The 26,402-nt window shown below is 37.1% G+C and overlaps 1 protein-coding gene across 4 annotated transcripts in view; it reads left to right on the top strand.

The window, feature by feature from the left end:
- Positions 1 to 26,402, top strand: part of sgcd (sarcoglycan, delta (dystrophin-associated glycoprotein)) — a 173,430-nt gene that overhangs the window by 99,375 nt on the left and 47,653 nt on the right. For all 4 annotated transcript variants that reach the window (XM_058415613.1, XM_058415614.1, XM_058415611.1 and 1 more), the window contains exon 3: positions 24,335 to 24,436. In XM_058415613.1, the coding sequence (XP_058271596.1) occupies positions 24,335 to 24,436 (102 nt within the window). The remainder of the gene's footprint in view (positions 1 to 24,334; positions 24,437 to 26,402) is intronic.

Below are 26,402 nucleotides of genomic sequence, written 5' to 3'. Positions count from 1 at the left end.
AAATACTGCAAGTGTAGAAGATGAAGTGAACACTGAGGTTTAGTGCGAGAAATTTAATCAGTAGAAGATCAGAGGGAAAGGAAAACAGTCAGGAACTATTTTTGACTAGCCCTCGTTAGCTAACACCATAACTAGCCATATATATATATATATATATATATATATATATATATATATATATATATATATATATATATAGTGTCAGTAATCACATTCTCATCATCCACAGTTTCAGTAACGTTATGTAGCTTCAGTGTTCGGTTCTCTATTAATGTCTACTGGTTTTAAAAGAGTCCAATATCATTAATTCATCAATCAAGCTGATGCTATCTTTCATTCCTCTCATATCTTTTTGTTCTCTTTTATCGGCTCTGCTGTATTCTTCACTTAACATCTGCATGAAGATGAAAGGCAATAAGAGATGTGTGTGTGTGTGTGTGTGTTTTTTTAAACTAATGAATTGTACATCACTTAAATTATTCCCATTGATTCAAGAATCATAAATTCACACATACGCTTGAGAAGAATCGATGATTAATTTTTAAACATGAAGGAAAAAAAAAAAAGCTACAGCTCAAGTCCCCTTTGGATGTAGAGGCTTGTGGGCAATGGCCCAATCGTCCCTCCAGTTAATCCATCATTGACTTTACCATTCTACAGCAAACATTAAAGCTCTGCTAATCTTGTGGAAGGCTGCACAGTGCACTATATAGACTTTTTTTTAATTGGTTCAATTGACTACCTTAGGTTCCATTTAAAATAGGTTATTTGGAAGTAATTTAGGGATTTAGCATGAAACATAGCATTTTAAGAAGAAAGAAAGAAAGAAAGAAAGAAAGAAAGAAAGAAAGAAAGAAAGAAAGAAAGAAAGAAATACTAACAATCAACAAACACCAAATTTAGTTTGAAAGTCTAAGGTGATCTAAAGTGAATGCCTCACTAGACTGTATTATTTTTAGAGATTGGAAAAGTGCAGGAGAAAGACAAGATGGAGCTTTTGGTTAGTTAACCGTTTTTAGCTTTGCCGATTTATCAGCAGATGGAGAGGCTGAACACCATATTGTCTGGGATGGATTGCTACAGTTGGAGGTGCTGTATTACTCCTCGATTATGGACGGCGACGCACCCTACACGAGGAAGAGCTTCAGTTTTTTGGCAGCTTGAATGCACTAGTGTGCTTTATTAATTCAATTAAGTGTACTGCTCAAGTCCCAGCACTCCTCCTTGCTGAACTTCATCTCCATTCAAGCTTGCATGGAACTTTAGAATAGTTCACTTTTTATTGTGATGGAGTTGTTCCTCCTCTTCATCAGTAATTCTGTGGTACCAGAGAGACGGGAGGATCAGGAGACCTGACAGGAAGTTGAGGAGGACATGGGGGAGCAAAGGGTTAGAGTTAGGATTATACCACAAGGTGTTCTTTGCATATCAAGAGAAATACTCGCTTAAAAACAAGTGCATGCTACTTGAGCTTAGCCCTGATTTCCCAGTCAGTGGGTACTTTTGGGGTTCAGTGTATAATCTCCACATGCTTCCTCAGTTACTGCTGCGAGTGTGACACAACTTTCCAAGTATCTCAATATTTTTAAGCAGGTTTGATTTTCTTGGCAACAAAACATGTGGCATTAACCTCATTGCAACTCATAACAATAATAACACAACCACTGAGAAGCAGCCGAGGAGTAACAAATAATAAGTGGCCAATGAAAAGCAGCCAGTGAGAAAAGGCCAATGAGAAACAGCTAATGAGAAATAGCTAAAGACAAGTAGCCAATGAGAAACAGCCAATGGGAAATAGCCAATGAGAAACAAACAATAATAAGTGGCCAATGAGAAGCAGCCAATAAGAAAGAACCAGTGAGAAACTGTCAAAGTGAAACAACCAATGAGCAGCAGCTAATTAGAAACAAACAATGAAAAGTGGTCAATGAGAAGCAGCCAATAAGAAAGGGCCAATGAGAAACTGTCAAAGAGAAACAACCAATGAGAAGCAGTTAATGAGAAACAACCAATAAGAGGCAGCTTATGTGTAGCAGCCAAAGAGTGTATAAGAGGAAATCAAATTCAAGTCTTGTCACACACAGCGGATCCCTGAATCCAGTTTATCATCACACTATTGTAATGAGAGAGTGAGGGTGAAATGTAAGAGCAATAATAACATGAAAAATATATTAGGACCCAAACAAACAAACAAACCCTATAAAAAAACAACAACCATGACATGATTTCTGGTGGTGTGCCGTATGACCACAGCTAAAATGTTCTCTGTGCAGAACAGACGGTCCTCACTGCCTCACTGTCCACGCCTCCCCCCGAGATCTACATCTTTACCCACATTTTCTTCTTTTTCATTTCTTTTTCTTCTTGTTTCTACATAGTAACAGTCAAAAAAAAAAAAAGAGTCAAGTCACCTGATAGACGACACTCGTTTGTTTCCATGAGAAAACAGCAGGATTTGTGGATTTTTTCTGTGATTGAAGAGCGTTTAGTGTGTCGGCGTCCTCTGTGAGTGCTCGCGTAGCGTGTTCAGCGATATAGAGATTTGGAAATTGTGCACTTGGCTTAAGGCAACAGCACAAACAGAAGGATTAGGATGATTTGTTTCTCAGAGATTTGTTTTTGTTTTCTGGGCTTCAGTAGGTGAGAGAGATGACGGAGAGGGAACAGAGAAAGCAGGAAGACTTACTGCTGCGAACAGAGTGGTTCGTTTCGTATGCAGGCCTGCTTTATATCACCCAAATTGGCCAAGCAACTTATGATTCGCTGTTTGCATAATTTTTACGATGTGGACACAGACGCCTATCGAACGTAGCGCTCACAACATTCCGGAAAGGTCAGGCCCACAGAGTGAAAGGGAAATGCAGCAGATTTACCCTCCCTGACAAATGTAATTAATTGTGAGAGGGCTGAAAGGCAATGGCAAGGCAAGATAACGGCAGATGCTTCCCCCCCCATGCATTGCTGCTGTGTTTGTTTGTGAGAAAGAAAGTTGCCACTGTAAAGGATATTTACTATATCGGTGGACCAGCTGTGGCAAAAAATAGACGCTATTCCTGCAGGGAAGAACTGGCAGGCCGTGCCATCTGCTTAGTTATGACAATTAACTGTTTGTATGAAAATAACAGGGGACTATATGCAGTGCCTTAGTTGCAAATATGGAGGGATGTTCTGCTGAAGTGATTTAGTGCCTCAGGTTTACTAGAAGCTTTCTCATGTCTCAGTTTTCCACACTTTTAAATGCTTCAAATTACCCCTAGAACATTTCTCATGCATCAGATTTTTCCCTAGAAGCTTTCTCATGCCTTATCTGTCCTCTAGAAACTTCTCATGCCTTAGATTTCCTCTAGAAGCTTCTCATGCATCAGATTTCTTCTAGAAGCATTATCATTCCTCATTTTTTCTCGGAAAGCTTTCTCATGCCTTAGTTTTGTTCAAGAAGCTTTCTCGTGCCTCAGATTTCTTCTAGAAGCTTTCTCGTGCCTCAGCTTTCCTCTAGAAGCTTTCTTGTGCCTCAGATTTCCTCTAGAAGCTTTCTTGTGCCTTATTTTTCCTCAAGAAGCTTTTTCATGCCTCTAATTTCTTCTAGAAGCATTATCATTCCTCATTTTTTCTTGAAAAGCTTTCTCATGCCTTATTTTTCTTCTAGATGGATTCTCATGCCTTAGAGTTCTTCTAGAAGCTTTCTCATACCTCAGGTTTTTTCAAGATGCTTTCTCATGCCTCAGATTTTTCCCTAGAAGCTTTCTCATGCCTCAGATTTCCTGTAGAAGCTTTCTCATGCATCAGATTTCTCCTAGAAGATTTCTCATGCCTCAGTTTTCCTCTAGAAGCATTATCATTCCTCATTTTTTCTCAGAAAGCTTTCTCATGCCTCAGTTTTCTTCTAGAAGCTTTCTCATGCCTCAGATTCCTTCTAGAAGCTTTCTCATGCATCAGCTATCTTTTAGAAGCTTTCTTATGCCTCCGATTTCCTCTAAAACCTTTCTTGTGCCTTATTTTTCCTCAAGAAGCTTTTTCATGCCTCAAATTTCTTCTAGAAGCTTTCACATGCCTCATATTTCCTCTAGAAACATTATCATTCCCTTATTTTTTCTTGAAAAGCTTTCTCATGCCTTATTTTTCTTGTAGAAGCATTCTCATGCCTTAGATTTTTTCTATAAGCTTTCTCATACCTCAGGTTTTTTCAAGATGCTTTCTCATGAATCAGATTTCTTCTAGAAGCTTTCTCATGCCTTAGTTTTCCTTAAGAAGCTTTCTCATGCCTCAGCTTTCCTCTAGAAGATTTCTTATGCCTCAGATTTCCTCTATAAGCTTTCTTGTGCCTTATTTTTCCTCAAGAAGCTTTCTCATACCTCAGATTTACTCTAGAAGCTTTTGTTTGCCTCAGATTTACTCTAGAAGCTTTCTCATGCATTATTTTTCCTCTAGAAGCTTTCTCATGCATTATTTTTCCTCTAGAAGCTTTCTCATGCCTCAGCTTTCCTCTAGAAGATTTCTTATGCCTCAGATTTCCTCTAGAAGCTTTCTCATACCTCAGATTTACTCTAGAAGCTTTCTCATGCATTATTTTTCCTCTAGAAGCTTTCTCATGCCTCATATTTTTTTTCAAGGAGCTTTCCCATGCCTCAGATTTCTTCTAGAAGCTTTCTTATGCCTCAGATTTCTGCTTGTAGCTTTCTCATTCCTCATTTTTGTCTCAAGAAGCCTTTTCATGCCTCAGATTTCTTCTAGAAGCTTTCTCATTCCTGAGATTTCCTCTAGAAACTTTCTCATACCTCTGTTTTCCTCATGTAGCTTTCTCATGCATCAGATTTCTTCTAGAAGATTTCTCATGCCTCAGTTTTCCTCTAGAAGCATTATCATGCCTTATTTTTTCTCAAGAAGCATTCTCATGCCTTGGATTTCTTCTAGAAACTTTCTCATTCATCAGTTTCCTCAAGAAGCTTTCTCATGCATGAGATTTCTTCTAGAAGCTTTCTCATGCCTCAGATTTCCTCTAGAAGCATTATCATGCCTTATTTTTTCTCAAGAATCTTTCTCATGAATTATTTTTCTTCTAGAAGCTTTCTCATACCTCAGCTTTCCTCAAGAAGCTTTCTCATGCCTCAGATTTCTTCTAGTAGCTTTCTCATTCCTCAGTTTTCCTTAAGAAGCTTTTTCATGCCTCAAATTTCCCCTAGAAGCTTTCTCATACCTCAGGTTTCCTCAAGACGCTTTCTCATGCATCATATTTCTTCTAGAAGCTTTCTCATGCCTCAGATTTCCTCTAGAAGTTTTTTTATGCCTCAGTTTTCCTCTAGAAGCTTTCTCATGCCTCATTTTTTTCTCAAGAAGCTTTCTCATGCATCAGATTTCTTCTAAAAGCTTTCTTATGCCTCAGATGTTCTGATGAAGCTTTCTCATGCCTCATTGTTTTCCTCAAGAAGCTTTTTCGTGCCTCACTTAATCTCCAGAACCTTTCTCATGCCTCACTTTATCTTCTAGAAATGTTCATGTGCTACAATTTTTTCTCTAGAAGCTTGCTCATGCCTTAGTTTTCCTCTAGAAACTTTCTCATACCTCACTTTTTCTCTAAAGCTTTCCTCTATAAGCATACATCAGGGATTTGCTAGAAGTCTTTTTACATGTCAGTTTATGTGTATCCATTTAGTGTGAGGATTTAATATAAAAATGTTGCCCAGATCCCTGCATTCAGGACTGAGCCCCACTGTGTGATGTAAGTGTAGCGTACACATGTAGCATTAATCATGCACAAGAGCAGCACACAGCGAGTAAATGATGTTTTGTGGCAAAACAGCATAATGTTATATTAATTTAATCAGTAAAATCATACACTTTTTAATATCTGAGTACCAAATTAGCAAGGTACACATGAGTATACTTTCACTTGCACAATCATTTCTCCGCTAGCTCAGTAGGTTACGGAGGCTCAAAGGGAAGCATGTCCTCCTACAGCCCAGTATACGAGTTTCCCAGATGTTCAGTGTTGTAAGAAATTGTCCTCATAGTGTGATGAGAAAATGATAACCATCAGGTCCCCGAGCGACATCTGTGCTGCCCTGAAAGCGACCCCTGCAGAGGAGCTGATTGTGCTTTTGGCAGCCAGAAGCCCATTGTGCATTTGATTAAAGGACGATGCAACTTCATTTCCTCAAGTAGACCAGGTCTGAGAGTATTAAAAAGCATACAAACAGTCAAAAAATAGGATTCTTATTCAATTCCCAGCGACTGCTGGATGGCAGATGAATGAAGCTGAAAATGAAAGAGGAGGAGAACTGAAAAAAAAAAAAAAACCCATCAATTTTCCAGCTCGGTTCAACTGAAATGTTTTGAGGTCCGACTAAATAATAATAAGCATTAATATAAGCATTAATACATTATTTCAATGATAAATAATTAAGTCAGTGTTGCTTCATTAAATTGTTTGGGGGCATGGCCTTTGATTTCAATTTGCATATAAGACTAAGGAACTTTAAACTCGAGAAACTGTGGAAGTGTTGTTTTTTTAATATTTCTTTGTTTTTGTGTTGACTTTAAAGCTAAGGATATTAAATGACTAAACTAATGATTGTTTTGCAATAAAAAAAAGGTTTGAAAACAGGAAAGAAATTATTTTTAACATAATAAATAAATAAATAAATAAATAAATAAATAAATAAATAAATAAATAAATAAATAAATAAAAGAAAGGAACTCGATTTTTTGGCCAGTATTTAAGAATTTATGCTGAGATGTTATTTTTAATCTATTTTGATTTAAAAAAAAAAAATTGTTGTCGAAATTATTTACAGTATTTTATTGTCTGCAAAATCTGTTCAACCGGGTTACTCACTTGCAACAAACTTTACTAAACACAATTAAGCTAACAAACTCAAACTAAAAGAAAAAGTTACTAAAATTGTCATCAATTTAGACGAATAAAATCCATGCAAGTGTTTGATACAAGAAAAAAAAGAAAAGTTTCTTTCCCAGGGTGGAGAAGGAGAAGTGCTTCCTTAGCACTGATACCTGAATCCAATGCAAATTGCATGAAATCCAGATGCTACTGTTTTAAATGCAACGCGATAATCCGATTGAATATCTAAACGTGGGAAATGAGGGCGAATGCTGGAGCTCTCTGCAGTGTTTCTTGGCATCTCCCACAACATGTGATGCTTTCCAAAGCAGCGGCTCCTGATTGGGAAAGAAGTATAACACGGATCACAGTTTGTTCCAATGGCATGATGCCCAGCTACAGAAGCGTATTTGCATTTCTGTTCTTCTTTTAAATCATGTATTCATGTGCTTGAAAGCAGACCAGATGAAACCTAACATCAGCTGTAATCATTCTGAAGCCTGACATTCTCCCTGACAGTCCTAATGGACAGTCAAGATTGATGAAAATGATAATACGTTTTTGTTTTTAATGATTATTTTTACATGTAAACATAATACATAATGTACAGTAGTCTATATATGTAATCAGTGCATAATTTAGGTGTGTATGACAGGAATTCTAACTGCTTTTACCAGTACACCAGCCGAATGGAAATCAGTATAAACAAACGAATGATTTTCTGGCCGATTATTTTTCCTTACGCAGAATGTTAGTGGTTGAAGATCAAATTTGAGCTGTTTCTGAGATGAATAAGCACTTAGAGCATCTCAGAGCACAGAAATGGGTTTGATATCATTTACTTTGAAGATAAAAAACATTTGTGTGGGAAAAAAAATAACCGTTTTTGTTTTCCTGGAACTTTTCTATGAATACGTTGCTCCTAGGAGGCTAAAAACAGAAATACTTATGAAACACTACAAAGTCCTGATTGTCTACTTTCATATGAGTTTCATATTAACCAAAGACATTGATAAAGACATTCAATGATCAGCACTGACACAACAAAATATGAGCAAGCTCAATTTTAATCTGCTGTTTAATTCCCAAGAGTTTCTTTGTGATCTTTTGTCTTGGTAGCTCTAAAATGCCTATTTTTCTGAATTATAATCAGCCCCTGCATGTCAGGTGTCCTAATCACTCGCACCCACGCCTGTTTCTCGCACCCTTGCCTTGATTTGTGCCTATTCTTTGATTCTTGGTGGTGAATCTTTTTTTTTTGTCTTCATGCTTTTGTGGATGTTGTATCTTCTTTGTCGCTTTGCCTTCCATAGCTTTGCTCACAGTCTGTATATGTTTTGCTAGTCACAGTTTGTTTGTTCTCCCACAACAAAAGTCTGCACTTGTATCCGCTGCCTCAACAAATCTCTGACAAGAATACAGAACCACAGCTATACAACCCCAAGTATCTTTGACACAACATGTAAACAACAGTCTTCTTTTTTTTTTTTTTTACCATTTATATGAGAATACTTTTACAACCAACACTGCAGGAATTTACTGACAATAAAACACTTTACACTAAGAGTACATGAATAATCCTGAAAACACCTGAATACTTAATACTTACTTAAACGTTTTAATCAACATGTAGAATTCTAAATTAAACCTGTTCCAGAAGAAAGAATATGAATTAAGAATATTTCTTGTTATTTATTTCCTTGAATGGATTTCTCTTCCAATCCTACTGAAACCATTCCTCCTGAAAGGAATGGTTCTGTAAAGAACCTAAATGGTTCCTTATATAGAATCATTTTGAAGGCTTCATTGAAAATAAACCCAATGTGGATCTTTGAATCCAAGTTCTTTGGTTCTTTTATAGAATCATGGCTTCTTTCTTCTTCTTCTTCTTCTTCTTCTTACTCTTCCAATAAATATAGTTTGCTAACAGCGAAACTCCTCCCTCATACTGAAGAGTTTCATCATTTCAGTTTGAATGATTTCACACATTTGATACATCTTTTATTTTTTCTATGTAGTTCATAAACACAGCGTTTCGAAACATCTACATAAAAAATAAAACTCCAAAAGTCATGGCACTCATTTCACCTGATGCATTATTTCAATTCTAGAATTATTTTAATAGACAAGCCTGATCGCTCTCCAAGGGGTCTGGAGAGAACCAATATTTTGGCCGAATACTGAACCCCAGGAAACCTGGAGTGCAGCACCAGTACATTCATAGTGTACTCCTACATGTTAATTACCACATTAATGAACAAACATGCACTTACATGTAATTAATGTGGTTGTATTTGCGCATGAAATAATAGGACTAGCGTTACAGTTAAGGTTAGATCTCATTAAGTAAGCATTAAGTATTCAGGTGTTAATGCAGGATTGTTCATGCACTCTTACTGGAAACCAAGTTGCTATAGTAACAGTTCAAAAATAATCTCCGCATAATCTAAGGCTAATTATGAAAACAATTTATAAACAAAAGGTTGGATTTTTATAATAGACTTTTGAGGATATTTACAGCTTAAAACATACATTTGACCAAGACATATTATTGTTACAGCAAACTGTCAAACACTGGTGCTGGACTTAATGTTTAATAGCAACACCTTCCCTGAGCTGATACTGTGGAATAAATGGAAAGAAAAGGTCAGACTCATGCGTAACTGAGACACGTCCGTCTTTGGCAAACTTCATCTTGACCACCAAACTCCTCTCTAACAGTCTGAGTGGCGTTAAAACCCATAGTTACAGTATGTCTGAGGTCTGAATGGCAATTGTACACAATTTTCAGGTAACTGAAGCTCGGTGCATTGCAAATAAAAATCAACACTGAACTGTCTGACTTGAGTTTTAAAAGAACTTCTCTGACTCTCACTAATATGTGGTTCTTCGAACGAAGCCTTCCTTCTGCAGGGTTTAGTCGTAAACAGTGTTAATTTGTCTGACGCACACTCTCGTCTGTCACGGCTTCAATTAGCAGATTTCCAGCGTGTTCCGAGTCTCTGTGGACGAACGTGAATGCAGAGCGTGAAGCATAGCAGCGTTGGTCTGTAAGGAACCCAGTTCCATCGGGTCAGGCCTTTGTTTATACATGAGGCATGAGGAAGAAAAAACAGATGATACGTTATGAAAGGCAGGAAAAGCGAGTGGGGAAAGCCAGGGGGAAAAATCCAGATCAAAGCCGAGGCTGGACTCGCGATCAAGGCGACAGTTAACCCTTATGTGCAAATATGTTTAATAAAAAATGACAAGCTTGGGGTTTTGAAAGTAATGTATATTTACACTTTAAAGAGGATCCTAGTGGAATATAAAAGCTTCAGGAAATACATACACACACACACATACACACACATTATACACTTAAATAGAGACAGAAGCTTCAATAGGTTTGTAAATAATGGCAGTAAGGTGTAGGGGTCTGGTTTGGGTCACGGCACCACTTTGTTATAAGTTTAGTATGGATGAAGCAGGACTGGACACACAGTACAGTACAGTACTTCATCTCTGACCTCTGGGTGTGTTCTGAGGATTCTAACACTATACAGAAACACAATTAAATGAGAAATATGACACTCACTAGTAAGTAAAGGCAAATATTTCCATCTCTCCTTCCCAGTTTATTTCTGGTTAAATGTTTCCTTTAAGCGCAGGCAAATTGTATGAAAAATAGCAGGGATGAAGTGTCTTTATGTGTCTCCTTGACCCACTCGTCCATAAAGAGCGACACTAATTATTCACCAAAGGAAGACAAAAGAGCAGCTCTAGCTCCAAGACAAACAACTCTTCTTTTTTTCCTGAAAGATGGCTGTAACAGGATTGCTTTTTCCGAGTGCGAGCCCGACGTGTGTTGCTGCAGGAACGATGCACAACTCCGGTCGGCTCCGTCAATCCCTCATGGCTTTCCCTGATAAGACGAGCTGCAGAGCTGCAGAGCGACAGGCCTCATGCGAGCGCACCCGGGAGGCTGAGTATTAAAAGATAAGAAGCTGATTGTTTGTCATTTCTCTCATCGTATATCACACGCCACGATCGTTCCGTTTTTATTTCTACAGCAGTGAGAACCGGAGTACCTGACACTGCTGTTTTCAAACACTTAAAAGGCTTCTCTTCTTCATATTCATCATGAGCATAGCCGCATTTAACCAGAGAGGCCACTGATCCGATCCGAGCATAAAAGCAGCAAAATCACATTAAACAAAACTTATTAATCAAATCTGATCCTGGAACTGGAAACGTTTACATAGAAAGAGACATGACTGATGACATTATTTATACTTTCTAAATAATTATTGTTTATGCAAGCCAAAAAGTTAAACTTTTTTTTTTTATTTTTTATTAAAGCTGCATTCATCTTTCAAGGATCATCTGATGCTTAAGGTTTCTTTAATTCGGTCTCAGAAAAAAAAGTGGTGTCAAGCCATTTATAGGTTTAACCTCTTAAAATCTGTGAAAATGTACATCCTACATTTTAAGGCAAAAAATTTGTATTTCCAGTCCTAAATTATTTTTAAAAAAAAGTAATATTAAAATATATAAATAATATTAAAAAAATATATTTTTTTATCATCCAAAACACCACATTCATTTTCCATTATCTATTTTTATTTTTTGTCATTTCTGATGATGGAAATGAGTTCAACTACAATCAGCCTTTGAACAATGAAACATTCTGTTCTTCATATTTCAAAACTGGGAATTCATTTTCAACCTCCTGGCATTTGATCTGCAAAACATTGGGGAAAAAATGGCCACCTCTTTGTCTTTTACTAGGAATGACTAATGGCTAAGGGTGATGACTGATGTACGGTAGATTTTCCTCAAAACAGTGAAGATTTAACACGAGAACAGGAATAACACGTGAACACAGACACTCATGTATGCAGTATAACTTTGTTTATGCTGCAGGCGGCCATTTCGATGTGATATCACTTGCTGAACTCAGGGTTGGGATCACCATCCTGATGAGGAATTCCGAGATCTTTGGTTTTTGGGTGTCAGTAACATGGAGCTATTAACATCTGACAATTAAGACACAAAAAAAATGAGAAACAGGACATGCAGCTGATTTCATTTTGATGTGCAAAATATGAGAAATTCTGTTCATTTATCTATTTAGTGATTAGATTTATTTATTTGTTTATTTATTTATTTATTTATTTATTTATCCTCTCACTTATTTTTCTTCTACTCTACTTTGTATGACACTATAAACATCATGCCTAATAAACTGACAGGTTATTTACCTCTGATCCAAAACAGACCCCCCCAAAAACCAAATTTTTATTCTTTTCCTCTCTAAAAAAAAAAGACATATCTGCTAATTTTAATAACTGGCTCATCAAAGTCCGGTAAAAGTAGGACGAGATTAAATGGCACTTCCATTAAAATATTCATTAAAGCTGGTCTTTAATCTAAATGCAGAAGATCGAAAGGAAGTTGGTAATACCTGGGCACAGCACAGAGACTGGACTCTATTAGGATTAGAGCGTAAGCGTGATGAATTTAGCATATGCAGAGATGTCGAGCTGTCAGCAAACGAATTTGAATATATCATACTCCGAAAGCATGCGTCAGCAGAAAAAGGAGGAAGTCGGAATAAAATGTCCGTACGAGTCAACCTCCAGCAGTTACATAAACACAGTTTGTTTAATATTTATTAGCGTCAGTGGAAATATTGAACTTCCTGTGCACTCTGTTGGATATTTCCTCCTGTAGGTTTTCCTTGTTAGAATCATAGTGGATCCAGAGATTATTCCAGGAACACTGGGAATATGTCCTGGAGACAGTCACACACTTACTGTACCGACATGTCTAGAGGCCAATCGAGTCAGGAGGAAATTGGAGAACCTTTAGGAACCCCTGACGAGCCACAGTGGAGTTTAGATCAGAGACTAAATACATCTTATTCCATACATGGAAATGTTGCATGGAAAGAAACTTGGAAAATTTTGATAAGATGAGATTTTGATAATACACATTCCTGAACCTAATGGTAATTCTTTAATACACATGTTCTGGACCATTTTATTATTTATTTATACAGCACTTTTAACAAAGGACATTCTTACAAAGCAGAAATCTAACAATTTAGAATAAAAACTGAATTTTAATTTTACATTTTAAGAACAACACAACACAGCTGAGGAAAAACTCCCTGAGATGGTATTTGAAAGAAACCTGATAAATCTCTTCTATGAATGTATTCTGTAAGCGTAAGAAATTTCCATGTATTTTTCTATAACAGGGTCTGGAGTGTGTTGTTCTGCGTACACGACAGCGATTAGCCGATGATTCCACCTTAACATCATCTCACCAGTCATACCAGATGTTCCAGATGGCTGTTACATGATGTTTATGGAAGGAGTCTACAGTTTGGTAGAGGTCGCTAAATGACAGTCACATGACAGAAGAAAAAAGGGGAGTGAGGGAGAACCGAGAGACTGTTTATAGCTGCCATATCGCAAAATATAAACAGTTAAGAAACAATAAAAGCTGTGGTATAAGCTGCACTCAGTGGTGCTTCAACATGCTATGTAATGTAAGTGTAAACACACCGAAATGATTCAGTTCAGCAATTAAGTGCAATTAAGCCCAAGTATTTTCCGCACAGTATCTCTGGAGGGAATACTGAACGAGCCAAACCATTTTACACAATAACACAAATCTGAACATGTAAACAATGACTACTCCTGCATTTCTGATCAGATAAACAACATTTCAGATGGTTTTATTCTGCAGTATCTGTCTGGACACCAAACCGCCTGGCTCTCGGGACAATGTCCATTTTCCCGTCACTGAATCGTGTAATTATTGGTAGAAAAAGAAAATATTGCAAGCATGATATTGTTCAATATGTGATAGTAAAGTTCCTTTATTGGCTTTTATCTGTTAGTGAGCAAGTTTAATTTACAGAGCAATGAAAACTGTTTACAAGCCTCCATCATTTCAGAATCAAATTTTTGGAGAAACAACACACTTCTGACTGCAAAATATTAACAGCACGTCGTGCCGTGTTTTTATTCCTCAATCAACTCAAAGCTGAACGTCTTTGTCCAGCAATACTCAGTGCAGTTTAGTCGCCATCGCTTTTGTCATACTCCCGGTTTATTTCCATTCATAACAGCAGCATCAGTCTTTCAGTCTATCCATCTATTCTGGACATGAACAGCTCGGAGCCATTTCTGTGGTCATTTCAGCCCTTTTTCAGGACAGACGAGACTCCGCAGTCTTACAGTCGTGATACGGCCGCCCGCTTTGTCCTGTCGTATTAAATCGGCATTGTGTACAAATACAGAAGAGGTTAAAAAATTCCATTCTGAAATGATGGAGGCTTGTAAACAGTTTTCATTGCTCTGTTGTGTAAATTAAACTTGCTCACTAACAGATAAAAGCCAATAAAGCAACTTTACTATCACATATTGAACAATATCATGCTTGCATTATTTTCTTTTTCTACCAATAATTACACGATTCAGTGATGGGAAAATGAGGATTTTATCCCAAGAGCCAGACGGTTTGGTACTGCAGAATAAAACCATCTGAAAATGTGTTTATCTGATCAGAAATGCAGGCATAGGCATTGTTTACATGTTTAGAATTGTGTTATTGTGTAACACAATTTGTTCAGTATTTCCTCCAGAGATACTGTGCGGAAAATACTACAGAAATTGCACTTAATTGCAAAACTGAATAATTTTGGTGTGGTTATACTTTATGTAATAATTTTACTCGTAAATAAATGAATTTGCACAACAACAATATTCGAGCCCAGGTCCTTCACCAGTCAGTTGTTCTCGCTGGTTTAATTTTATTTATTTTTATTTTTTATTTTCATTTTTTTTATATAAGACAACAAATCAAATTCACACCAGCATCAATAAAAAAATTAACTCTTTTCCTTTGCCTCCTAATCTTAAAAAAAAAACAAAAACAAACAAAAAACAAACCATTAAATAAAGAAGTAAATTAGCTTTTAAGTTTTTAAAGAGACTAATGTTAGTTTTGTCTGAGTAAGGAGAATATTTCAATAAATATTTGGTAGAATAAATAAAAATTGTCTGAACTGTTTCTTTAGGATAAGGCTTTTTTATTTTAATATTGAATATTGTTTTTTTTTTTTAAACAGGGAATTAAAAACAATACAAAAAGATTTCAAAGAAAAAAATGTTTGAGCCATAATAGAAAATTTTAAAAAATAAAAATAAATCAATACAAAAACATACACAAAGTGAAAACATTATTTAAAAATTGATTTAAAAAGCACTTTATCAGTTAATACTTTATTTTATTTATTCTTTTCTATTTAATAGACAAATACACTGAAAATAATAATAATAATAATAATAATAATAATAATAATAATAATAATAATAATAATAATAATAATAATAATAATAATAATAATAATTCTGTCTAAATAATAAATATTCAATCGATTTTTATTTCTCTTCCATGAAAAAATAGCTTAAATGTCTGGAGTGATGGAATAAATACACCTTTCAATATCCCAAAATTGTAACATTCAAATCTAAAATATGTAAGAAGACAAATCTTTATTTTATTTATTTATTTATTAGTTTGTTTGTTTGTGAAAATGTGAACATACAAAATTTACAGAGTTTGGCACAGTGTTATAAAAAACATGAGTGTTGGCAAAGTTGTTAAAGCAGATTTGATCTGTGTGTGTGTGTGTGTTTCCTCTGGGGCCTGTTTGTAAATGGTTATGCACGTCCTGTGATGCAAACACCTGGTGAAAGCAGCTGGAAACTCAAATAGCCCTCGTTTTTTCTTAGCTGTCCAGATGCAAGAGTTTTATCACAGAGATGACGGACAACCGAGTCCAACTCTAGCTGAGTAAACAAAACATCTGATCTAACCAGAGCATAAGGAAGAAGGAATTTATAATCCTAATATATTCGTCATGAACCTGCTGCTTATTTCCTAAACACTGTTGGCTTGGATCCCCGCTATTATACAAACAGCTCCGGAGAATTCGCTCGGGTGTTGCGTGTAACTTTAGAAATATATTCTACAAAATTTGCTCTTGGCTCATTAAAGTGTTTTGTTGTTGTTGTTGTTTTCAGGTCAGAGACTCCACAGCTTAATGACCAGTGATTTAGAGTCGATGCAAATATGTGTTTATTTTCATTTCATATCAGAAGTGCAGTGTGTCAATCACGCTGGTTTGATTCTGACTTGGAAATTAGGTCGATCTCTTGGGTGGTTTTCTATTTGAATCCATTTCAATCCATAGAAAAACACATTTGTTTTATTTTATTGTTTCTTATTGAATGGAAATTAAATTATTTTGAGAATTCCTCAGGGATCCGAGCTGAAGCCATTAATTTTTCCTTGATCTAGAAAAGCATGGAATTGACTGTTCTATAGTCTCTAGAAGCCCCTCTGCAAACAAACAAACAGCTACATGGGTCATGTCTTTTTCGCCCCTGTGTGGTGACCAAAGATGATGTCCAGCATGTGCACAAAGAAGCAGCTCCAAGAAGACATGGTGTGGAGGTGAAGGTTGGAGAAAGTGGAAGAACTGGAGTGTCCTGCACAGAGCCCTGACTCTCTGGAGTCTCCTCAACATCCCAACATCAGAGTCTGATCTCACTAATGCTCTTGTAGCTGAATGAACACACATCCCCACAGATATTGTACGCTCTAGGATCTAGTGATAAGCCTTCACAGAAGACAAAGAGGAAAGAGAGAGGAATAAACCTGAAGTGAGGTGTTCAGCAGTAACATGCAGGATGAGTCTGATGGTCAGGTGTCAAATACTTCTGACTTTAAATACTTCTGTCTCATCACTGCTGTATCACTTTACCTGCCATTCAAATAAAATATACACATTATATGACCATGTCATGCTAAGAACTTTATCACCAGTTTCTCCTGGATTTCAGAGTTTTTGATTGTTGAGACCAAAAGGTTGATTTTTGGAAATTTCTTTTTCTATCATTTCTTTATTTTTAGAAATTGTTTTGCAATTGATTTGTTTTTATTTTTGTTTGTTTGATTGTTTGTTTTTTGCTTTTTTTAAGAAAATGTGATTGATTTCTGTTATTTTTAGAAATTGATTTGTGATTGATTTCTTTATTTTTTTATTTTAGAAATTGATTTTTGATTGATTTCTGTTTTTTTTTGTTTTTGCTTTTTTTTTTTAGAAATCAATTTGTGATTGATTTCTTTATTTGTTTTTTAATTGATTTGTGATTGATTTCTTTATTTGTTTTTGTTTTTTAGAAATTGATTTGTGATTGATTTCTGTTTGTTTGTTTTTTTTTTGTTATTCTAGAAATTGATTCGCAGAAAACTTTACAAATCACAAGCACAGGATTCATCTTTTAAACTCAGAAATTAAGTCACCTACATAATGACTTTTTATGAGAGCTGTACTCATGTTCCTGAACAAAATTCGGGCTGGGCATGTGTCAGGATGATGTCATTCAACACGTCTCGGATGGAATCTGTGAAATCAGACTAAAGTGGAAATGTAATACTAGCACAGATCCTCTAATGTAATTCATTCCTTAGCTGAAACATCTCAGATTCTTCAGTGTTTTTATTCACACACCCGATTCGTTTCCTCTTCCACCTCTCTCTGTACGTACGGACATGAGATCGGTATGACGGATCGTCTTGCAGCGACTTTGAGTAGCGATCCGGAGATGAAGTGTCGAGCTGCACAAAAGGCAATTCCACTGATCGCTATCAGAGTGTGTCAACACAGCTAGCATGCTGGCTATCACCTGCAGCAGGCTCAGGTGAAATCGGCGTCCTGTATTCTATCAGTCTTGTTTATTTCCGTCTGAGGGGGTCGAGACTTCGCTCATCTCCGCCGAGAAAGCTTATTACTTCACAGCGGGACACTGGGAAGTGGCGTGCACGGATTCTGTGATTATGTTTTTAAAGCAATTATCTCCAGATTGTTAGATGAAACGCTGTGAAATCTTACTAATTCCTGCTTTCAGTTTTTTGCTGCGATGCTGCGTCATTTATATTCAACAAAACAATCAGAGGAATTGGATGCTAATCACACGAGTAGAGGATGTGAAACCTATGTAGCATGTTATATTACATAATAACTGATTCCTCTTCTCTCGTACTCTCTATACCCTCTCTGAGGATCAGAGTTAGAAGCTAAGCCGTGATTTTATATTTATGTTTATATTTATAATCGTTCTCCACCTTCCTTTACGATAGATTACAAGCAGAAGGATTTTTGCTAATTAATTTTGTAATCCCTGCCTATAATTTGAACGCCGTGATTTCCAGAGCGACTTCCATCCTGCTGGAAACATCATCAGCTGCTCGGAGGGGAAGATCTGAGCCTCACCTGGAGACCTGTGCTTATCAAGCAGTGGTGTACAAACAATTAACATCTTCATCACTTTATTACCGCGTTTTGGAATATTTCTACATGTCTACATTTTATTCCTTGATGAGATTATTAATCAAAAAATATGCTCTGTTTTTTAGGGGTTTTTTTGTCCTATTATTATTATTATTATTATTTTTATTATTATTATTATTATATTAGGATTTTAGAATTTTTAAGAAAATAAATGTTCAAAAACAATAAGCTATTTCAAGCTAGAATTACTTTTTTTAAATTTTGGAAAATTCATTTTTATTTAGTAGTAAATTTAGTCAGGTCATCTTATTTAAAATAAATCACTATATTAAATCCATCCAGCCATTTTCTATACCCACTTTATTCCTCATTACGGTCAGGGGGATCTGCTGGAGCCTATCCCAGCACGCATTGGGCGAAAGGCAGGGGAACATCCTGGACAGGTCGCCTGTCCATCACAGGGCCACACACACATATATATATAGACAGACAACCACACACACTCACGGGCAGTTTAGAATTACCAATTAAACTAATGAACATGTGTTTTTTTGGACTGTGGGAGGAACCAGAGTACCCGGGGAGAACTCCAAACTCCACACAGCCTGTTCAAACCCGGGATTCGAACCCAGGACCTTTTTGCTGTGAGGCAACACCAGTAAGCCACCATGCTGCCCTATATTAAAGATATTTTACAGTATATTCATTACATCAGATTGGACATTAGGCAGTAAAGTGCTAAACTTCTTCTTTCTTTCTTTCTTTCTTTCTTTCTTTCTTTCTTTCTTTTTTTTTATTTTTACAGTGCATTAAACTAATGATAAATATTCCAGTTTTAGCTTTAACCTTTCTACTTTTACATACTTTCAAATTTTCCTAAACACATTCTTTAACAATATCTGGTGCTATTTGAAAAAAAAAAAAATATATATATATATATATATATATATATATATATATATATAGCATTAAGGCATGTAAAACATTTAGCGATCAATATAGTTCAGAGATAAAGAATCTTTTAATATAGAAATAAACTCAAAAACAGTGTTTTCTCAGCAATGAAGATCTTTTTATTTATCACTTTTACATCAAATATTAAACCTATTTGGAGACTTTTTAACTAATTACTGGAAATGAACAAAAAGACTGAACAAGATAGAACAACAAAGCCTGAAATGAAAAATGACAAGAAATAGGTTAATAATCTAATACATGTTTTAAAGAAATCTTATAGATATAATTTTTTTTAGGGATTTCCGCTTGCTAAGATGTGATTTATGTTGTCTGACAGCTGATTACAAGATTACGGAAGGATTATTCATTCACAAAGGAAAACATCTTTAGACAAAAAACTTTGACTTGAACAGATTTCTCATGAGTTCATTTCCTGTGAAGTATCTTCAAACACCTTATTCTGCATATTGTATCAAATGATTTAACACCTTGTCTATCTGATGATGCCACTTCCTGTGAAAACTCGGGTTTTTGAGCACGGAGTTCCTGTTCACGATAGTTATGAATGTGATTAAAGTTAACTTCTGTCTTCAGTACGGATTGTATCCTGAGTGCAGCATGTCCTTTTCTGCGCCATTTTCTAATATAATTCACTATTAAATACAATCTCAGATCCCCACGAGGTGAGGCCGAGTACGCCGTGCACTCTGTAAAACAGGAAAAAAGTATGAATAAGGGTAATTTGGTAAATGATGAATCCCTGTGGGGAGAGAGAGAGAGAGACAGAGAGAGAGAGAGGGAGCAGTGGATTGTTGAGATGTTCTTCAGAGAGGCCATGCTGACTTTGAGTAACTGTTTGAGTGATGATCTATTCTGGGTCTCCCTCGTGTCCCCGTGTGAATTTGTACAGCACGATGAGCACGATGACAGGACTCGCTGTGATGTGATGCAAATGTGTACAGTATCGCTGACTTTTTCCTGTCAGTGAATCAGAGGACGTTTCTCTCCAGAGCGCTCACAGCTTGATGACAAGTGAGAAGAAAAAACTATTCGGTATTCATAAATTTCATTTTTTTTTTTTTTTTTTCATTTTAATGTATATATCTGCTTGTAGGTATAAATCTGAGCAAGGTGGAGGTGCTTTCTTCTCAGCAGCAACATTAATAAACAGTGGTGGTGTAATAACATTGTAATAATACAGTGATAGCTGAAGTGGTTAAGGCTCTGGGTTGTTGATCAGAAGCCCCTGCACCGTCAAGCTGCCAGTACTGGTCAATTGAGCAACTAACCCTCTCTGCTCCAGGGTTGCTGTATCATAGCTGCCCCTGTGCACTGACCCCAACTACCTTAGCTGGGATTTGTGAAGAAAAGAATTCTGCTGTGCTGTAATGTATGTGTGGTGATAATAAAGGATTCTTCTGCTTCTTAAACACTTGAAATGACGGAAAAGCTAGCCTAGACATTAAAGAGACGGAAAGTTTACGGAAAGAGTTGCAGCAAGCGGCGTGCTACAGCGCCGCAATCGTGTCCGTTCCTACAGAACGCGGAACTCCTCAGAGCTCTTGAGGATCTCTTGAGGATCACGCTGAACTGCTCAGAGCTCTTGAGGATCATACTGAACTCTTCGATGCTCATGAGGTTCAATATACTATGATATAATATGTTCAGACAAAACAGATTTGTCAGTAGTTGCAAGATTTGATCCCAAGAACACACTAATAATCCCAGTGAAGCACGGTGGTGGGAGCATCACGATCCATTTCTGCTCTCTGGGAACAATCCCGAGGCATCACATGACAGGTTATCGAAGGAAACATGGACAGAGCCGTGAAAAGACTTCTCCATGGTGTTGTTAATCTTCTGACTTGAGGCCCAGTCAAGATTTATCGATCATTTTGAATCGAACTGAACCATAAAAGCGAACGCGTCAGTGTGCTCATGTGGGTCATTGGGTTTGTTTTTCTTAATAAATTCATATCTTTGTTTATGTTTATGATACAGCATGTGTGTCCATGTGAAACATATACATATACAGCATGTATGCACTGGAATTTTATTAAATATTGCTGGTATAATTCACTCCAGCAGCCTGACTGGTTTCCCGCATACTGTACGTCCTTTATTCTTTCAGTCTCTGTACACTTGAGAATGGAGGCTCAAAGTGAACGAAGCGTGTGTAGTTCTTCCGACTGACACGGTCATACGGACAAAAGTACCCATTTTTTCCGGCAACGCTATTCCGCTATTCCTAAGTGGCACTCGGAATGGCGCAGGTTGTGTCAGACACGTGTCTCTCTTCTTTCTGTAGCTTTTTCCCTGTTCACCACCATCAAAGCTGCATCTGTGAATAAAAAGAAAGCATCTCTTTGCTAGACCTCCCCTCTCTGCCTTCTCCTCGTTCACCTTCACATTACACACACACACACACCCACCCACACACACACACACACTCACCTATACACTTCACTCCACTATGCAATAAATATCAATCTCCCCGCGTTGTGACAGAGGTGCTGGGGTATGCTGAGTGGAAATCAATTTAGTCTTTTATGCTGCGTAAACCGTCACGTGGCGTCCGATCCCTGACGGAGTTTAGCTTGCCATGGCAACATCGCATACGTACAAACACACACCCACTCACACACACACACACACACACACAAACACACACCACTAGAGAATTTCCGGGCCTTTCCGTCAACCCGCGAGTATCTATCGTGAATAATTCATCACTCTTCTCGACTTCTCTCCTCTGCATTCTCTCTGGTTCTGTATGAGGAAGAAGTGGAGAGGATTCGCATTACTGTCACATCATCTGAGTCTGTGTTTCTTTCTGTATCACAAACACACACACACACAAACAAACACACGCACAAACACACAAACACACGCACAAACACAAACTCGAGTGGCTGCAGTTTCGCTTCCAAAAACCCAATCCCTTAAGTTCTTGTCAGCTGCTTGTGGTGAAGCAGTACATGCACATCTCTCTCTCTGTATCTCTCTCTCTCTCTCTCTCTCTCACACACACACACACTTGAACTATCACGTTTCCCATGCCAAATACCAGAGCATGGAAAAGCAGGCTCAGGCCCTTTTTTCTCCCCTGGTTTTCAGTGCTGCAGTAGTTTCGGAGAGTAGATCAGCGCCAGGGTGATTCTTGGTGCCAATTATGAGCCGTCTGTCAGAGAATCTGCTCGGCTGGTCACAGGGCAGCACATCACAATCACAACACGCTGAGAAACGGAGGACTTGGATTTGAATGCGATGTGGAATCTGATGATGAAGGTGGGCAGACTGACAAGTAGGAACACGCCGTGGCAAAAGATTATCTCTGCTTCAGAGACTTTTGGCTTCACAGGAACTGAATCAAAAGTGTGGATAACAATAAAGTGGCACTGAAATGAAAACCGGCCTTTCAGAGTCTTTCGTCTTTGGGCTTTGATGATACGGACCCTGAAATGATACAATAACTATGAATGAAATATAATGTAATATAATCATTTAAAATAATTAATCATTCTTCTTAACTTATATAGGGAGCGTATATGGGGGGTCTTGCTCTACAGGAGCAGCTCATTAGCAGTAAACGTGATCCATCTTGGTTTCTAGCTGCTTGACATCTTACACCTGTTTCCAGACATTTCCAAGCCTTTCTAAATGAAAGACTCAGTAATATCTCGAACACTGTTGTCCGCTGTCGTGTCAAGCGCTCGCTCTGACTTCCTGTTTCTGAAAGAAATATCTCAGCTAAGGAAGAGCCATTTCCCATGCACATGCCTGAGTGAAGCATGGTGGTGGGAGCATCATGATACGTTAAAAACTGTCCTGAGGTATCACGTGACACATCATCGAAGGAAACAAACAGAGAGATCTCTGAGACCTCTTAAAATACCACGTTCAATACGTCCATCTCTGGACTTGAAGAGTCATGGAGCATTTTTTAGTGCTGAAGACCATTCGGAAATTAAACCGCAGAAGCGAATTAGATGCATCAAAGCTTTAATCACAAAGTGCTCATGTTGGTTATTTGTCCTGTTTTCGTCCATCCTTCATATCTTTGTAGCTGAATATTACAGCTAAGAAGACGTTTCACTCCAAAACATAACACAACAGTTTATGACTCGTTCTGTGCAACTTTTACACGATTTTAATGTTGCAAAGCATCGAAGCATCATGCTTCGATTGTCCGGACTGCAAACAGAAACCATCACCACACAGTGAAATCTGTTCTGTAGAGCCCCATAAGATCACAGGCTTAACTACAGTACACTTAAGTACAGAGGCATGGCCAGGGTACAGTGTGCAGCTTTTCACCTTCGACAACGCGACAAAACTAATCGGTAAAGTGAAAAAGCGTGCTAAAGCTGACTAAGTAAAGGAGACATGCTAGTGAAAAAAAAAATAGCTAGAAATCCCACAACAGCGGTACGAAAGCACAAAGGTAGATTAGCAAAACATGAACAAAAGAAGCACTGAAAAGCAATTTATAGCGAATAAATATTTAATTTATTATTAAAAAGCAGTTTTTTTTGGACAGGTGATGAAGGACATTTTCCTGAAATGTGTTTTTTTTGTGTGTGTGTGTGAGGTGGGAGTGCTGTGTACAAGATTGGCACGGACAGATTAATCAGTTAGAGTCCTGAGGGACTCGAAGGTCTTGATATCCATTAGGCACGTCGTTCCTGAAGTGTCCATCAACGCTCGTAGCGAAATAAAAGAGCAGCTCATGTTGCTCGTCATACAGTATAAAAGAGACTCGTTCAGTTTCATCCGCCGGATCAGAAGATCTTAAACGTGGCCGTGCCGCACGTTAACGCGTCTTATTAATGAATAACGAAGAGTAATGAAGGAGGATTTCTGAAGAGATTACAGCAGATCCTTTTCACATGAGCGCGTAAGGCAGTGATGGATAGCCGAGCTTCGTGTTTATGAATGCAATTTAATTACGCCACCTGCTGTCATTGGGATGATGAAAACCCTTGACAAGTTGTTTTTGTTTTTTTTTTATACTGTGACGATGATGAGTAAGCGCGACATTCATTCACTCGAAGTCAGTCAGTAGTTCAGTGGAATTACTATCACTTTATATTAATTTATTTCATGTGATCGGATGAAGAACCGATACGTCACTAACCACCATTACTTCTCTCTCTCTCTCTCTCTCTCTCTCTCTCTCTCTCTAGGATGGCATGGGTCACTTGAGAATCACGGAGCGAGGTCTGAAACTAGAAGGTGACTCCGAGTTCCTCCAGCCTCTGTATGCCAAAGAAATCCAGTCCAGATCGGTGAGTACCATGAACACCAGATATTTTTATATAGAACCCTGGGGTTCTTCTGAAAAAATACTGGTTCTCTGTCGCCCCCTCAGAGAGTGATAAAGCTTTTCTATTAAAAAGCTTCTAGGACTGAAAGACCGAGTTAGGTGAAATGGGTGGCATTACTTTTGGAGTTTTATCTCGACTCTGTGAGATGTTTTGAGACGACGCGTTTATGAATTATACAAATCAACAAATAGTTGATAAAGTTGAATAGTTGATGTGTGAAATCATTCCAACTGAAATGATGTAACTCTTCAGTAAGAGGAGGCTGTTAGCAAAACTACAGAAAATTTTCAGTTTTTTTATGTTGTTTTTGTAAAAAAAAATAATAATAGTAATAATAATAATAATAATAATAATAATAATAATAATAATAATAATAATAATGAAGCCCAAAATGATTCTAAAAAGAACTCGGATTCAAAGATCTTCACTGGGTTTCTTCTGATGAATCCCTCAAAATGATTTTACTCTATATGAAGAACCATTTGAAATTACATATATTTTTAAAAATAAAAGTTCCTGAAGAACCAAAAAGACATTCTCACAGCGATGCCTTAGAAGAACCTAGGTTTTGAAGTTTTGGTTCCCCTAAAGAACCTTACAGTAAATGCTAAGAATTTTTTTATCTTAGTGCCATAAAGAACATTTTTATAGTCTCTAAAGAACCTTTTTGCAACAGAAATGTTCCACGGATGATAACGTTTCCTCTCTGAACCGTACATCCTGACACGGAACCGTTTAAGAACCTTTATTTTTAAAAGCGTATATGAAGCGAGTGAAGTAATGGAACCATTTTTGGTACTATATAGAACCAATCCTTGTAAGAGTAATATCAGTGCGTGTGGAGCAGATGGGTGGCTTGATAAAGTGTGGGTCACGGGTCTTATCTTATCTGTCTACTAGCGAAAGCGATAGACAGAGGAGGCGGGAGAACGAGTGAAAACCTGAATGAGCGAGAAGGAGTGAAGTGAATAACAATGGGGTGCTGAGATAGAAAAATGGACTGTAGATCATGAGCCTCTTATTCACGATCTCAAATAATAATAATAATAATCATCATCATCATCATAAAATGCACCTTGAAAATGTGGTTCTTTAGAACATCTTAAAAATGAAATGATTGTAAAGGAGTAATGTATTAATAATCATTATTCAGTAGACGTAACCTAGCTTTAAAAGAGTGCTAAATTGTATTGAATTTGACTTGTAGAAACTCTATTTACTTTTTTTTATTCTATTGAAGGGAAAAACCCCCAAAGCTTATTGTATTGAACAAAATTATAACAAAATATAACGTGTCAGTTTTCCTTAAAATCTACAGTGCACTTTCCATGCTTAAACTTTGCCTTCGTTTGGCCTTTGATTTAATTCATTGTCTTTTATTTAATTTGATTATTTCCTAGAAAACCAGATCTTTTAATCTAGTTCAAGTAGATGTAGAAAATGCAAACCTGGCAACCAGGTCATCAACCGTCTCACTCGGCGCTCGTCCTCCTCATTTAAAAATGTTTATATCGTGAGCATGGGACAGCATGATTCCTTCCCTAATGGACCTCTATTTTATTATCGCTCATTGCAATTCCTATGTTTGGCCACTATAATTATATGGCGCTAAATGTAGACGTCTAGAACATGACAAAAGGCGAACAAATCAGGAACATCGGTCTAGATCTGTATAAATGCATTGTGCAGATTAACGTTTGTTGCTATCATCTTATTAAAAATAGCTGAACAAAATAAAATGATATGCTATTGGAAGATATCTCCTGTAAACTTTTGAACTGCGTGTCACTGAATTTATCTCTGCAGCATACTTTTTTTTTTCACCTAGTGCAATCGTTGTATGATCCCGGGATTCTTGGATGAATCTGACATTGATACCATTCATAATTCATCATGCCGAGGTGCTCGGACTCTCTCCCAGCGTAAA

Source organism: Hemibagrus wyckioides, linkage group LG18, assembly GCF_019097595.1.
Source record: "Hemibagrus wyckioides isolate EC202008001 linkage group LG18, SWU_Hwy_1.0, whole genome shotgun sequence".
Taxonomy (NCBI): Eukaryota; Metazoa; Chordata; class Actinopteri; order Siluriformes; family Bagridae; genus Hemibagrus; species Hemibagrus wyckioides.
The sequence above is the reverse complement of the archived record's forward strand: the minus strand, read 5'-3'. Positions and strand labels throughout refer to the sequence as shown.